We start from the raw sequence: 15,778 nt of genomic DNA, 5'->3' as shown, positions 1-15,778 counted from the left end.
CAGGCTAGGGGTAGGATTGGAACTCCTTGGCTAACATATTTATTGGGATATTTTTCTTAATCTTTTCTTTATGGCCACACCCATGGCTTATGGAAATTCCTGGGCCAGGGATGGAATCTGAGCCACGGCTGTGATGCAACCCCAGATCCTTAACCCACTATGCCACAGTGGGAACTCCAATATTTTTCTTAATTATTTTTAGGAGCTCTTTGTGTATTAAGGCAATTAACATGTCATTAATGTGAAAGTTATTTGACACGAGCTTTTAACTTTGTGTAAGATTTTTTGGCATCTACAGCATATGTAAGTTTTACTTTGATTTGAGGCCAAGGTACCTTTTCCTCTATCTTCTCCTCCCTTGCTTTTTTTTTGTCTTTTTAGGGCTGCACCTGTGGCATATGGAAGTTCCCAGGCTAGGGGTGGAATCAGCAGAGCTGCAGCCTTCAGCCTACACCACAGCTCACAGCAGTGCCGGGCCCCCCTCCAGCCACACTGGCCTCCCTCTTCTTCTCCAACTGGTGGGATGTCCCCTGAGCGCCTCGTGCTGTCTGTTCCCTCTGCCTGCAAGGCTCTTCCCTGCGCATCTGCTCCCCTCCCTCCCAACAGGTGGGATGCTCAGATGTCACCTGACCAGGGAGGCGTCCCGTCCCGACCACCCAGCCTGGCCAGCACACACTAATAGTGTATTACTGCCCCTTCTCAGCTGGAGTGTCATCTGGGGCTCAGGAGACAGGGAGCACCTGGCCCCTGGGGACAACTGTGGGGACCCCGGGACTGCCTGCGTGCATGTGGGCACGGGGCAGGCCCTCCCTTGGCAGCACGGCCAGGGGGCGGAGGGGGGCCTCTTGCTCGGGGTTATCTTGGCCTCAGTTTCCCGCTCAGGCTCCTCTGACCTTGGGCTGCACCACAGCAGAGGGCACCAGCCCCTCCTTTTAGCTTCCTGATCGTGGTCAGAGGAAGCCCAGCACCCAGAGCAGGCAGGCCCGAAAGCAGTGAGTCCGCAGGGCTGGCCAGGAGGGTGCCCTGAGCCAGCGCCGCCTGAGCTGAGGGTGCCCTGAGCCAGCGCCACCTGAGCTGAGGCTGCGGGACGGCCGGCTGCCTGTGGCGGCCTCCTCTGCCTTGGGGCACGACCTCACCTCCCCTAATGGTTTGGGGCGTATGGGTCTGTATTTTGAATAAGGTCAGCGCCTGCTGATCTGCCTCCAGGCAAGGAGACCAGGCAGGGCTGAACTGGCCCAGGGGTCCCGGAAGGCACAGAGCCAGCAGTAAGTGACACACTGGCCCCCATGCCAGGCTGAGCCCACAGCCAGGTCCTTGGGGCTGTGAAGGTTAGCCCAGCCGGTCACAGGGACTGAGGTCAGGGCAGAGGGCACCGAGCCCTAGACCAGGTCCTTCTGGCCAGGCCAGCAGAGGGCTGCCGGGCTCTCTCCCAGAGGAGGCAGGGCGAGGCCGGGACCACCCCTAATTCTGGACCAGCCTCCATCACTGAGGCTGGAGGGCCACCACCCGAGGAACTCGGAGCTCCTGATACAAGCATGGGCCCTGGTCAAGTTCGGAGCTGCGGAGTCGGGGGAGCCAGGCAGGTCCCAGGGAGAGCAGCAAGCACTCAGCTCAGGGTCTCGTGGGCAGCCCCAAGGGTGGGGACTGGGCCGTGGGCAGGGGAACCAGGGCTCTTTACAACCCCAGTGCCCCCTACAGGAGTGCCCGGGGTCCCTGCTGGAACCGCAGGGTTAGGGCGGAGCTGGACCAGGGTCCAGGGTGGGGAGGGATCAAAACCCTGATTTTACTGCCATACAGGATCCCTAACTCCTACCACCAGTACCTAGAGGCTCGTGCTAATCAGCGGTGCCAAGACCCAAGTCAGTGAGAAAAGCAGGCAAAGGGACTGGAGGCTGCCAGATGCCCACACAATCCCTTCTCCCTTCTTCCTGCCTGACAGAGAATGCTGCCCCGTTGGGGAAGGGATGGGCCCAGCTGAAACTTTTCCCAGCCCCCTTGCTGATGGAGCCACACGACAAATGGCCCTAATCAATGAGACCTGATGGCAAATTGCTAGGTGTGGCTTCCCAGGCAGCTCCTTGAAAGTTAGGCAGATTCCGTGGCACCTGCCTCAGGCCGTTTGCCTTTCTCCTCTTCTCTCTGGGCTACGGATGCAATGCTGGAGTAGGGCAGCCATTTTGTGAACATAAGGCGAAAGCCAATTCTGAGGATGGACAAGCAGAGAAGCAGCAGAATGGGTTCCTGATGGCACCGCGGAGACGCTGAGCCCGTCCTGGACCGCCGTGTCTTCTATGAGCAAAGGGACCTCCAATTTCCTTAGGTCACTGCCTTCCTGGAGTTGTTACAGCCGAACACTGTTTCCAAATGCAGGTCCAGACAGACAGTTCAGAAAAGTGCTCATCGAAATATCACAAGAGAAATGCTGGTAAAAACTACGCTAACTGCCTTTTCCCATTTATATGGGTGGCAAAGATAAACACGTTTGCTGGCACGCCATGTAAGCAGGCCTAGAGGAACGGGCACTCCCCACCTGCCAGGCAGAGGGTCGACAGGGGGGCCTCCGTGGAGGATCAACTGGCAAGAGCTTTTGAGTTGTGAGGCCAATACCCTCTCAGGAGAATCCGTGCTTTCTGGGGCTGCAGCCTGCGCGCTGGAGCCTGGTGTAGGCGCCCAGGAGCAGAGGGACAGGTGGGCCAGTCAGCCCCAGGGCGGTCTGTGGCAGTCAAACGCTGGCTCCTTAACCCACTGAGCAAGGCCAGGGATGGAACCCGCATCCTCACAGTTCCTAGTTGGATTCATTACTGCTGAGCCAAAACAGGAACTCCTACCTTGAGACTGTTCATTGCAACTGCAAAGACGGTGTCTGCAAATCAGGTCACTTCACAGGCAACCGCGGGTTAGGACGTCAAGATATGTTTGGGGACCCACTTGAATCCACAGCTCTGCCCTTCCCCAGACTCCCGCCCGTCGCTCTATGTGCTGTGGCATAAAGGCAGGTGGCAGTCTTAGCCTTGGCCTAACAGGCCCCGTGGGCTGAGCCGGTTTTCCGACAGCTGGAAGTGAAGGTCTGGGGCTCTGCCAGTCAGTCAGGTGTGGCTCCCCCCTGGACCTGGGGTGGGTTCCTGAAAGGATCTGAGAGGCGCAGGCATCTGCAAAAGCAGCAGCCTCTCCGGGACATGGACCCAGACGGCCCCCTTGGGAGAGTCAGGGTGCGTGCGGTTCGGGGGCAGAGCTGGTGTGATACCTTCCCCGCACCCCGCCCGGAAAAGCCCGGGTACCGTCATCACACCTCCGCTCACTGGGCCACAACTGGGACTCACTTACTGTTAATAACCCATTGGTTGTGGGGGAAATTTCCCCAACTATTCCTTGTAACAAACCCAACTTTCTGTAATTATTCTGGGAAATAAAGACATTAACTTCACTATTTCTGCTGAGTGGACAGAGAGCAGGAGGTGGAGGAGTCAGGCTGGAGGAGGGTGAGAGGCGTGGCAGGTGCAGGGTTCGGGGTGAGAGGCCTTTTTTTAGGATGAGTGAACTAACAGCAGCCCTGGGTGGTGGGTAAGACCCATCGAGGGGGGTAAGGCCGGACAGACGGAGGGCGCGGCTAGAGGGGGAGAGGTTGAGAAGAGGGTGAAGGGACGTGGGGGAGGGAGGCCACCCTACCCCCCATCCCAGCTGACTGCCAGGCTCCAGCTGGCAGAGGAACTGAATGATGCTGGGGAGCAGGGGTTGGCTCAGGGGTCCCAAGCTTTCTCCTGTGAGAGTAGCTCTGGATTCCAGAAGCCCTGCAGCCACTGCGGGCACCGCCAGGGCCCTGGCCCCCCAGGTCTTCCGCTGCTATACCCCGAGGTGGCTCATGAAGGAGGAAGGGAAGGTGGGTCCCTCTGTGGCCTGAGGGCACAGCAGAGGCCACCCCCTTGCAGGTGTGTGGGGGTGAGTCTGGCCACAGCCGCATCACTGGGAGCCAGCAGAGCAGCTCACACGGGCCTGCTGCCCAAAAGCAAGGATGGGCTACTGCCAGCCGTCGACGGCAACATTCCCACGGTGACGGGGGCGATGGGGGCAGCATCCGAGTAGCACCCCCGCCTCCAGCATTTGTGGGGTAGACCTGGCCCCTCTGGATGTCTGGGCCAGCGGGGCCCACACCCCAAAGTCCTGAAGCTGGCGCCCCTGCAGGGCATGTCCCTGCTGCCCGGGCACCTGCCCTCCCTGGATGGGTGGACGTGGGGTCAAGGCACAGCGAGGCCTCCGAGGTGCCAGCGCCTGGGCAGACCTGAGAGGTCAGCCTGTGCCCCCGCCCCGGGAGCTTGGGCCCAGGGTCTCTCTGTATGAGCTTGAAGTGGGGTGGGCTGTGGCGGGGACAGAGGACAGGGACTCCCCTGGGGCAGGGGATGCGAGCTGAGTGGCTGTCCAGGTGTGGGGCTCTCTGGCCTGCGCCCAGCCCCGGCCTGGGGGACAAAGCCGTGCCCCGGGGTGGGGGGTGCAGCACGGAGGTGCCGGCAGGGTGACCCTGTCTGCCTGGGTTGAGGACGGTATGACCCGGGCTTTCCTGAGCATGTTCTGGGGGCCTGGACCCGCCTCCCGAGACGCAGCGGGGGGCCCGGCCCTGAAGGGCTCCGGCGAGTCAGTGCGATCCGGGCGCCCGGCCTGTGGCTGGAGGAACCTCCCGGGCGCTGCCTCAGGAGCGCAGGAAAGCGGAGGTTCACGGGGCGCGGGATGCTGTTCCCTGGAGGCTGCATCACTGCCGACAGGTGTCACGGCCACGGCCTCCCGCACAGTCCCTGAGCCACCAGGCCAACCTACCTGCAGGGAGGTGGACACCGCCTCCAGGAACTGCTCGGGATTGTCCCGCTCAGGTTTGAACTGGTCCAGGTGCTTAATCACAGTTTCAATGCATTTTCCATAGCAGGCCATCTTCCCAGGACAAACCCTAAAAGCCAACAGGGATAGGTCACACCCTCCATGCCCCTGGACTGTCCTCAAACCGACAGGACATCCACCGGGGAGCCTGGGTCCTCCTGTGGCAAGGAGGTAAGTGGGGGCCCCGGCTGGGGTAACCCCAGGCCCGCTTCCTGGACGCTGTCCCTCAAGGCCTCTGCTACCTGTGGGGCCCGGGTGTGGGTAGCAGGTGCTGGGGAGCCCACCCCAGGCTCCCACGCACCCCAGCAGCCCTCTCTGCTGCAGCCCTGGGGGCTCCCAGGCCGCCTCCACGGGCCCCCGAGCCCTACAGCTCTGTGCTGAGAGGACGAACCCCAGGGGAGGCCAGGCAGAGAGTGGAGGGCGCTCGCGAGCCTGCCTCTGAGCGTCCCTCAGCCCAGCGGGGGCACGGTGACTGGTGACGCGGGCCCTGCTCAGAGGAAGAGGGGGACCTGATCCCAAAAGTTTGGATAAGAGCAATCCTGGGGTCACCAGGTTCAATACTCCCATTTTGTTTTACCTGATTTATTTCTAATTTTTAATTTTTTTGCCCCCCGTGGCATATGGAGTTTCCCTACCGGGGATCAGATCTGAGTCACAGTGCCACCTATGCTGCAGCTGTGGCAACAGCAGGTGTCAGGCAGGGGAGCAAACCTGTGTCCTGGGGCTACAGGGACACTGTCAACCCCACTGTGCCACAGCGGGAATTCCAATACCCCTGTTTTATTTATTTTTAAGTGGTGGGTTTTTTTTGTCTTTCTAGGGCCGCACCCTTGGCATATGGAGGTTCCCAGGCTAGGGGTCCAATGGGAGCTGTAGCTGCCAGCCTACATCACAGCTATAGAAATGCCGGATCCTTAACCCACTGAGCAAGGCCAGGGATCGAACCTACATCCTCACGGATGTTAGTCAGATTCATTTTCACTGAGCCACGACGGGAACTCCTATTTTTAAATTTTTTATTAAAATTTTAATTTTAAAAATTTTTCGCTTTTTAGGGCCACATCCACGGCATATGGAAGTTCCCAGGTTAAGGGTCAAATCAATGCGACACCACACCCACAGCCAGTCTATACCACAGCCACAGCAACACAGGATCCGAGCTGTGTCTGCAAACTGTACCACAGTTCATGGTAACCCCAGATCCTTAACCCACTGAGTGAGGCCAGGGGTTGAAACCACATCCTCATGGATACTAGTCAGACTTGTTTCCGCTGCACCACGGCGGGAACTCTAACACCCCTGTTTTAAAGACGAAGCAACCAGCACCAAGAGAGGGTACATAACTGGTTAAGAGGCCAGGCCCGAACCTTCCAGAAACACAGCAGCTCAAGGAGACTGGTTTGCTCAAAGCCCTTCTTTGGCAGACCCTGGAGAAACTCCTTGGGTGGGGAAGGGACCCTAGGAACTGGTTCCGACAGGTGACCCTCCAGTTGTCCTCAGAGTAGGGTGGCCGAGCTCCCAGGGGCTCCGCTTTCACCCCCGCCTGCTCCATGCTGATCCAGCAGCTTCTGTGGGTCGCCACCCTGCTGGTCCTCCTGAGCACGAGCTATTGGCATAGCCAGGCTGCTGATGCCTGGGGACCGTGGGGGCACCTCCTCTCTGCCCAATAAGCTGGAGTGGCCCCGAGAGCAGCACCCAGACCGAGGCCCTCCAGGATGCAGACCGAGTGAAAAACAGGAGCTACATACACTAGCCCTGAGGGTGGCCCGTGGACTGGCCGGTCCCAGCCAATCCCTGTGCGTTGGGTGAGTCCCTCCATCATCACTTGCGAGAGAATGAGTGCTGTGGGGGTCCTCGTCGTAGCGCAGCGGACATGAATCCAACTAGGAACCATGAGGTTGCAGGTTCGATCCCTGGCCTCGCTCAGTGGGTGAAGGACCTGCTGTTGCCATAACCTGTGGTATAGGTCTCAGACGCGGCTCGGATCTGGTGTTGCTGTGGCTGTGGTGTAGGCTGGCAGCGATAGATCCAACTCAACCCCTAGCTTAGGAACCTCCAAATGTGGCAGGTACGGGCCTAAAAGGCAAAAATAAGTAAATAAATAAATAGGTATAGAAACAAAACGAACGAGGGCCAAATGCCACCAGACACTTCAGAGAGCCTCTAGCACAAAACACGCAACAGAAACCTGCAAAAAAAGGAAGCCAGAGAAAGCAGACAATGTACACAGCAGGGAAACCCAGGAACACACAGCCACACCAGCTCTGCGAGACAGAGACATGGTCCCCCAGAAACACTCACGGGAAGAGAAAGGGTTCTTAGAAATTAAAATATGACAGCAGAACTGAAGATGCAAACAGAGGAGGAGGAAGATCGAGCAGAGGGAACCTCCCAGAGGCAGAGAAGATGAAGACGTAACCAGCGGGAAATAACACCAAGAAACTCGGGGACCCGCTCCAGAGGGTCCGAATGCCGATTAGCGGAGTTCCAGGAAGATGGGGAGACGCCGGGTGAGAGGACGTCCCGCGGTGGAGGACAGGGTCCCCGCCGGCGCTTCCCTCCCGGGGGGTGGGGGAGGGGGCCCGTGGGTGGGGATGGGGGGGGTGAGGGCCACCCAACAGTAACTCTGGGCGCCAGGGTCCAACCAGAAGGATGGTGGCTCTGTGGGAGGGGAGCCCAGAAAGCGCCGACTTGGGACTGGGAAGCCGGAGATTTTCTGGGACGGTGACAGTGGGTGGCAGGCCGGGGCGCCAGAGCACAGGGGACGGGAGGAGCCCCGCACCTGGCACGTCCCCTTCCAGAGCCGTCCAACCCAGGCTTTGACACCCGCCCTGGCAGCGGCAGGGGAGGAAGCTGGGCAGCTGGAGGGTCTGCGGTGCCCTCACCCCCACCCCCGAGGCCTGACTGTGTGGTCCCCTTAGGCCCTGGCCCTGGCTGTGCGGACACCCAAACGGCAGGAGCCCCTCCTGAAGGCACCCCCAAGAAGGGTCCCTGGGGACTTGGAAACGCCCTGGAACTGGCTTGTAGCCCTGGACACCTGTCTCAGGAGATCCGAGGATCTGAAGGCAGGTGGCTGGGAACCTGGGCAAGCTGGCGAGAGACAAAGGCCAGGACCCCGGGGGCCGTGGGGGTGTCCGAGGGTTCCAGTTTCTACATCAGTTCTTGCCCCAGTGTACACGTGATTGCTACAGAACAGGGCGGCTGCAGGGACCCCAGAACACTGCCACTGCCTGGGACGGGGGCAGGCGGTGGCGCCCCCTCCCTCCCAAGCGGAAGTTTGGGGAGGACTGGTCCCCGGTCAGGGCAGCCCCCTCCCACTCTATCCTCACTCACGTGTCCTCAGCTGCTGCAGGAGCCAGGGCCTCCTTAGCGCCCTCCCAGCCCTGGCTCACAGTCTGGACCCGCATCCTGCCTCACCCAGCTCCGTCCACTTGGGGCTCTCACTGGCTCAGACACCCCATCACAGGTGGCTCCAGGACCTCAAACGCTCTCCTCCGCCTCTCCCTGGTGAACTCCTAGGCATCCCTCAACTCCCCATCCCAATAGCACCACCTGTGAGGCCCCATCCCTCCCCCTCAGCTCTCCCTTCCCCTCCTTTGGCTCCCCCCTCGCCCGGGCCTCCTCTGAGTCCCCTGCCCCCACCCAAAGCTGGCAGCCACGAGCCCAGACCTGTCCATGGAGCAAATGAAGGACTGTAAAAACGTACAGAGGGACCAAGCTCCCTAAAGGGTGCTGGTGTTCAAACCTGCGGGACAGCTTTGACGTCCAGAGACAGGCCCACCCGAAGTGCCCGCTATGCCTTTTCAGGTCTTTGCTTCCACAAATCCCACAGTTCGACAGAACTCGGCTTTCCTGTCTCATTGAATTGGGAAATTACAGGTGCTCTGGGAACATTCCCAAGCAGGTCGGGCGGAGGAGAACAGAACAGAGCTGGGGGGTGGGCTGGGGGGGGGTCAGCTTCGTCATCCGTGCAGAGGGTGTTCTGCCTGTGGGAGCCCCGGTGCCCAGGCTGCGTCCTAAAGTCCTTCCTCACCCACTCTGCCTGACCCGTGACATCTCAGGGAGGGGCCCTGACTGTGCGAGAGGCACCTGTGTCTACCACCCCCACCTCCAGGGAGAATCCTGACGCCAGGGGAACAGTCCACAGAAACAGGTACGGTCCGAGTGTTTCTCCTCCCCACCCCATCGCGGTCACCTGGCGGGCCTGGCCTTGACCCACGTTTCTGGGCTCTGCCTGGAGGAAACGGAGGAAAAGGGCCCCTCCTGCACCTGATGTGGGCAGTGAGAGTGTGTGCCAGCCTTTGCACGCGCGTAGCGGGAGCGGTGCCTGGAGCAAGGGGCTCCCCTGCCCTCCGCTCCTGTCCTGGAGCAGGGACATTCTGAAGAAAGGATGACCAAGGGGCCCCGTGGTGAGGATGCAAGAGCCACCCAAGTCCTCCCCCACCCAGAGGGGTCTGGATGGAAGGGGCGGGAGCAGCGAATGGACGGCCATGGAGGGGGGGCTGGGCTTGAACCCCCCTGCAAGTCTGGCTCGCTGCCCGGCCTGAGGGCTCCTGGGCCTGGGCTTCACACCCCGCCCCCGCCCCAGAGAGCTGCCCTGAGGGTGGACGTGGGGAAGAGCCGGGAGTTCTGCATCCCCACTGAAATCCGCCTATCACCTTCGTCACAGCAGCCACAGATTTGGGTGGGAAATCAGTACTGAAGTTCAGCCAGTTCTGATGTATGTTTTAGCACCTCTGCTGTAGTTTAGTTGTATAAAACCATACATGTGGGAAGTGAGATTTAAATCCCAAGCTGATAGTTTTTCTAATATTAATTTTTAACTCCACTAATCAGGACGTGGCTGTCTCATACTTAAGAAAACTTTAAAGGTGAGCTGGACAAAAGCTTCTCTTTCTTTAGCAGATCCTTTATGGCCAGAAACGAGAGTATAGGAGGAGACTTCATTTCCTTCAGACACAAACTAGTTCAACCCTCTCAACACTAGAGAGCCTTCATTTACAAAGATTCCAAGTGTTAATTAAAATATATTCTTTTCCTGGCTTTTAATTCTGATTAAAGCCAGTCTCCTAAGGATTTCTGCTAAGTCATGCTCTGATGGCTTTGCTTAAAGTACAGACTCATGTGGCAAATTTGGCTGGTTGCTTTTCAATCTCCACTCCTCCTTTCCTGCTGAGTAAGAACACGAATTTTTAGTAGGGGCTACTGCTGCTAACTGAAGGGTGACATTTCCTAGCCTTCCTGGAATCTGGGTATGCCAGGAAGTGGAAGAGTTTGAGACGTCTAGAGTCTCCTTGAAAAGGAGGGACACACCTTTCTTCTCTTTTCCATCCTTCTACCTGGACTCAGGAGGTGATGGCAGGAACTTAGGCAGCAATTCTGAACTGTGAGGAAACATGCCATAGATGGCAGAAGAGCAAGCTAGAAGAGCCCAGATCCCTGATGGCTTTTGGGAGTGCCGTATCTCCCAAGACGGCTTCCCCACTGACCTATTTTATGGAAACATGAATGATCTTGTTTGAGCCACCATGATGTGAAAATTTTCTTTTTTGTCTTTTTTTTTTTTTTTTTGCCTGTTCTAGGGCCGCTCCCACAGCATATGGAGGTTCCCAGGCTAGAGGTCTAATCGAAGCTGTAGCCGCCGGCCTACCCCAGAGCCTCAGCAACGCAGGATCTGAGCCACATCTGCACCCTACACCACAGCTCACGGCAACGCTGGATCCCCAACCTAGTGAGCAAGGCCAAGGATCCAACCCGCAACCTCATGGTTCCTAGTCAGATTCGTTAACCACTGAACCACGATGGGAACTCCACATTGAAATTTTTCATTATATGCCACTGAACCTATTCTAACTGGTACACCCACCTTCCTGAGGTCAGCCTTCATCCCAGGCACAGTTTCAAGCATGGGAAGGGAGGCTCTGAACAGCAACGACAACCCCAGCCTTGGAGTAGGACAAGCCAAGGACGACCCACAGAGAACAGTCCATTAAGTGTCTAACCAAGTTCTTGGCTGGAAATGGCAGCTGGGGGAGGAGCAGGATTTGGGGGGGAAGATTGGGAGTGCAGTTGGATGCATTAAAAAAAATTAAAATACAGTTGATTTACAACGTTGTGCCAATTTCTGCTGTATAGTGAAGTGACTCATATATATACATACAGATTCTTGTTTTGGGGGGACACATTTTGTTTGGGGGGATTTATTAGATACCCAACTGACGATGAGAAAGAGGTCTAGAGTCCCTGGACAAGGTTCAGGCTGGAGCAGTAGGCTTTGGAAAGGTCAGGAGGAAATAGTTGTTTATCATACCACATGACCATAGGAAGTCACCCAGGGAGAGGGTGGAGAGAGGGGCTTCCAAGGACTGCGGCCCCAGACACTAGCGTTAGGGTGTCAGAAAGCAGAGGAGATGCCAGCCAAGGAGACTGAGAAGGAGTGGCCAGACGAAAAGAGGCAGAGGGTACAATCTCTTCCAGCCAAGTGAACACAGTGTGTCCAGGAGGCACCACTCAGCTGGGTCACTTGCTGCTGTAAGAGATGGGGCTGAGCTCTCATCCTTGGATTTAGCAACACTGGGGTCAAGGACGACTTAGATAAAAAGCCTCAGAGGAGAGGCTGGGTGGAAATCTGAACTGTGTGAGCTCAGGCGAGAAGAGTTGGAAAGGAATTTGCGATAAGAGGCACCTCGGAGGAGAGCTGCTCTTTCGGGGAGCAGTGACTGGGTGGTAGCTGGAGGTACCAACTCGGAGGACTACCAGCACGCAGGGACATCTCAGACGGCGGCTGCCTGTGTCCAGACTCACATTGACTTTAACGGAATAGAGGGTGTCGGGAGCCATAGGGCTGCTCCAGTAAAGAAAGCAAAGACACAGTCGGCACCTGCATGAGGCTTGTCTGGTTAGCAGAGCTACAGACAAGCTGAAGAAAGAAGAAGGATTGCGGATGCGTGGGGCTTGTCTGGTTAGCAGAGCTACAGACAAGCTGAAGAAAGAAGAAGGATTGCAGAGCAATCCCTTGAAAGACTTCGGTTCCAGGAAAATAAAAATGATATCCCCTAAAAATATGTTAATCTATTTTTCTGTGTTTATCTTTCCTTTTCTATCTCTAGTCACAGCTTTCTTACTGCTAAAGATTTGCCCTGGGTACGTAAAACACTTGAACCAAAACAGAATGAAGTTGTTTAAACAATGTAATGGAAAAAGCCTTTGTTTTGGAGTAACAATTTATGGCACCTATTTTGTGAGAGTATACAGGGGAAACTTATGATTTCAGTCCCTTTACTTAAAAAGAAGTTTGGGGCTGGGAAAATGTTGTTTGGCCTATAAATTGCTATTTTCTATAATAGATATATTTTTAACAGTGTCACTTGTAGCTTTCATCCCTTGTGGGGGCATTTGTTAATTTTTGGGTATAATACTCCTTTCTATTGAAATTGGTGGTTTGGAACTTACGTAAATCAGTACAATAGGTTAAATGCTTAGCTTGCTGGCGCCAAATAAATCGTGGTTTTAAGAATGCCATGAGCCCAAAGCTTTCATGCGTTTTGTTAACCACATACACCTTTAGTTAAAGAATGTTAGGTATCATAGTTTATTACTTATTAAAGCTTTGTTCTTAATATAGAATAGAATAGCTACTGTTGTTGACCTTTTAAGAAAAATACAGTGTGAAACTTTAAGTTTGTAATCTTGTAGGAAAATCTGAAGTTGAAAGGAACATGTTTTAACTGACCTTATTTTTTGTATCTCGGGTGGAGGGAACAAAAGGGCTTTAAATCAAATGTTAATGTTAAATCTTACACGAAATCTGATTGTGAAATGGTATAAAAACTGATGCTTTTCATTTAATAAATTGGGTCATCTGCAGCATGCAGCTGAGGAGTTGGCTCCAATTCTTTCCGCGCCGTTTGTAGCCCATCCTCTCCGTCGGCACTCCCTGGCTGCTGGGGCTGGACCTCGGCAAGAGGGGTCAGGGAGTCCAGAACCATCTGAGCACCTGGACCCTGGGCCAGTGATGACATGAGCAGCAGAGAATACATTCTTTATCCAGGGAGAGCTGCCTGCCTCTCAAGCATCCTAAATCTGCACGCACAGAACACCCGAAGTGGTGCTGAGGGGGGCGGGGGCCCCTTCCGACAGCCAGACCTCGGCAGCCTCGCTCGGCCTGTTTCTTTAGGCACCAGTGGGAGTTTGAAGTGAGACCACACACATGTTCTTAGCTTTTTGCCAGGCACATTAGAGGTTCTCAGAATTTGCTCCAAATTAGGGTACCGTTGGGGGAAGTAGTGAATGTAGGAGAATATCTGTTTTAAAAGCACCGTTTACTGTGACGATTGAAAAAAAAAAAAAAAGCACAGTTAACTTTAGTCAAAGAGTGGGAAGAAAACTCAAAAGGTGGTGAGCGAAAGCAAGAAGATGGGAAGCAAAGAAACGAGATCTTTCCTGAAGATCTAGGGAAGCTGCGGGTGCGAGAGCCGGTGCTGAGGAGGTGCGTTTTGCCCGCCCCCTCCCCCTTTCGGGTCCCTTTCCCCGCACCTGCTTGGGGGGATTCCGCGGGCGCTCCTGAATCTTGCTTCTCGCCGCCGCCCGCCGCAGCTGCCCGGACCGGCAGGCGCCGGGAGACGCGGCAATAGAAGTGGGTTCCCCTCTTCACTTTTCCGCTGGTATCTTGGCAACTCCCTGCGCAGGGGAGGTGCTGGGGTGCAGTTTAGGCATCGTCACCTAGCAACCGCTTCACGCTCCGGGGCCGTCGGCGGGAAGACTACCACCCCCAGAATGCACAGCGCCTGCGGCGAGACAGAGGTCGCCGCATCCAGGGCTCCGCCTCCCCGCAATACCGGTCGGGACTTGGAGTTCCCCACCTCGCAGGGCGCGCCGGGTCGCCTGCGGGGGAGCGCGCCTCGGGCGGGGCGGGGCGCGGCGCGGCGCAGAGCGCCGATTGGGCAACCTCGGCTGCTCGCGGCGGGTAGGGGGCTCGCGGCGCGTTGGCGCATGTGTGGCGCGGGCGGCGGTGGCGGGCAGAGGCACCGGGTGTCAGTGAGCTGCGAGCAGCCGGCGCCCGGGTGCCGTGTCCGTCAGCCTGTCCGCCCGCCTGCCCTTCGTGGTCTGCGGGTCCGCGCCACGCGCTGCCCTCGGAGCATCTCCTGGCAGCGCACCTGCAACGCGCCCCTGACCGCCGCCCTCCCGGCACCCCAGGTCTGCGCGGGACCCCGGCCCGGCCCTGCCCCGCGTCCGCCCAGCGCCGTAGCGGGGCCCGGGCGCAGCGCTGCGGAGGTCAGGGCCGCCGGGGCCGGGCCGGGCCGGCGCGGCGATGATGAACAGGTTCCGAAAGTGGCTGTACAAACCCAAGGTGAGACGCCCCGTCCCTCGCTGCCGAGGCAGACCTCCTTTGCTCGTCGGGATAGGCCTCTACGTGGTGCTGCCGATACCCCTTCCTCCACTTCAAGGTTTGCCCACACCGTCGCCCTCCTCCTTCGGCGGGTCCCCCCCCGCCGCCCGGTCCCAAACCGCCGTTTCTGCTCTTCCCTGCAGGCCGGGGTGCACTCCCTCCCCGCGCCTGCTGGCTGCCAGAAAGGCCCCTCTCCCTTCTCAGTCCGGTCCTGCGTGGTGCCCTGCTTGCGCCTCGTGGTCCCCGACCTGCAGCCCGAACAGACCCCCCTCCTTCAAACAGACTTCACCTGGGTCCCGGAAAGACCTTTCCATCTCCCGCCCTGCACCAGGGATGACTTCCAGGTTCCCCTTCCAACACCCTCCCCCCCCACAATTTTCCTCCCAACCTCGCTCCGCACTCCGGCACCGACCCTCTCCCACTTCCCCCAGGTTCTGGAGGAGACCCCCATGTCCTCTCTCCTAGGTTTGGAGACCTTCCCTGTGTCCAGAGCGGATCCGCATCCCACGGTCCCTGCCCTGCCTTCCCCAACCGGGACCGATCCGCACCTCGGCCCAGTTCGCGTCCCCATTCTTGTCCCGTGCCCACTCGCGTGCTCTCGAATCCAGGGCAGTCCACTGCCCGGCGGCGGGGTGAGCGCGTCCGGGGCTGCAGGCTCAGCGGGGCGGGAGGTGCGGTCCCCCGGCGCGGCGCCCCTCCCGCCCCTCCCGGGCGGTGGGGTCAGGGTCTGGGCAGCGCGCCCCGCGCCTCAGCAGCTGCGCCAGTCGCACTGCGGGCGCTGCGTCCCCGCGGTCCGCCTAGTTCGTGCCTGTTGAGGCCGGAGCTGGTTAGGGTGCGGTGCAGCGGTGCCCAGGAGCCGGGCGCAGGGTCCTGGGCACACCCTAGGCGTCCAGGGGTGCACGCTGGGGGCTGGGACCGTGTAGGGCGGGGGCGCTGGGGTCTTGGCGGGGGTCGGGGGGAGGGATGTCGCGGTCGGGTGGGTCCGGTGGTCACGTCCAGGTGCCTCGGACATCCAGACTCCGAGGCCGTAGTGTAGCTGACAACCCAAGGAACAACCCCTAGGCTGACCCTTCCTCTGGATCTGGCTTCTCTGCTCCCCTCCCCCACCAAGGTTGATCTTTGGGATGGGGCGCCCTGAAATCTGTGCTATCCTGGTGCCCCCATTCGGGGAGGGAGCAGGTCTGTTGGAAGACAGACACCCAAGGTCCTGGGGTGAGTTCAGGGACTGAAGTGCTTGTGCTTGGTTGCCTTTGGGGGCGGAGAGTTCTCTGAGTGTTGGTTGAGGGCTTAGGATGCCTGGGACCACCCCCTGCTTCACCCAGAGGGGATTCAGACTCTTTCTTGCCTGGCGCACCTGTGCAGCCCTGTCCCCCTCCCCCCATCTCCTTGTCCTGTGGCAGCTCCTTATTGGTGGTGTCTTGCTGTGACCCTGGTGCTTCCTGGCAGTACCTGTGGTTTGGGGCCCCTGCCTTCTGCCCAGCCCTTCCCTTGCCTCGGTCCCCTCCAAGGTGGCTCTCAGTCCTGCCT

The 15,778-nt window shown here is 58.0% G+C and overlaps 2 protein-coding genes across 5 annotated transcripts in view; one reads left to right on the top strand and one right to left on the bottom strand.

Moving 5' to 3' along the window:
- CFAP99 (cilia and flagella associated protein 99) overlaps positions 1-13,748 on the bottom strand; it is a 38,572-nt gene extending 24,824 nt beyond the window's left edge. Inside the window, exons 1-2 of the mRNA XM_021100933.2 lie at positions 13,399-13,748; positions 4,807-4,933 (exon numbers count right to left, since the gene is read on the bottom strand). Coding sequence (XP_020956592.2) covers positions 4,807-4,917 — 111 coding nt within the window. The 5' untranslated portion in view covers positions 4,918-4,933; positions 13,399-13,748. The remainder of the gene's footprint in view (positions 1-4,806; positions 4,934-13,398) is intronic.
- A 108-nt stretch (positions 13,749-13,856) lies between these two features.
- The window catches only part of ZFYVE28 (zinc finger FYVE-type containing 28), an 87,477-nt gene continuing 85,555 nt past the window's right edge, over positions 13,857-15,778 (top strand). For all 4 annotated transcript variants that reach the window (XM_021100926.2, XM_084971286.1, XM_021100931.2 and 1 more), the window contains exon 1: positions 13,857-14,212. In XM_021100926.2, coding sequence (XP_020956585.1) covers positions 14,174-14,212 — 39 coding nt within the window. In that variant the 5' untranslated portion in view covers positions 13,857-14,173. The remainder of the gene's footprint in view (positions 14,213-15,778) is intronic.

This window comes from Sus scrofa, chromosome 8, assembly GCF_054392235.1.
Source record: "Sus scrofa isolate SSC_HxYL_T2T_F1_AM1 chromosome 8, Sscrofa_HxYL_maternal_Yorkshire_Landrace_v2.0, whole genome shotgun sequence".
Lineage (NCBI taxonomy): Eukaryota > Metazoa > Chordata > Mammalia > Artiodactyla > Suidae > Sus > Sus scrofa.
The sequence above is the reverse complement of the archived record's forward strand: the minus strand, read 5'-3'. Positions and strand labels throughout refer to the sequence as shown.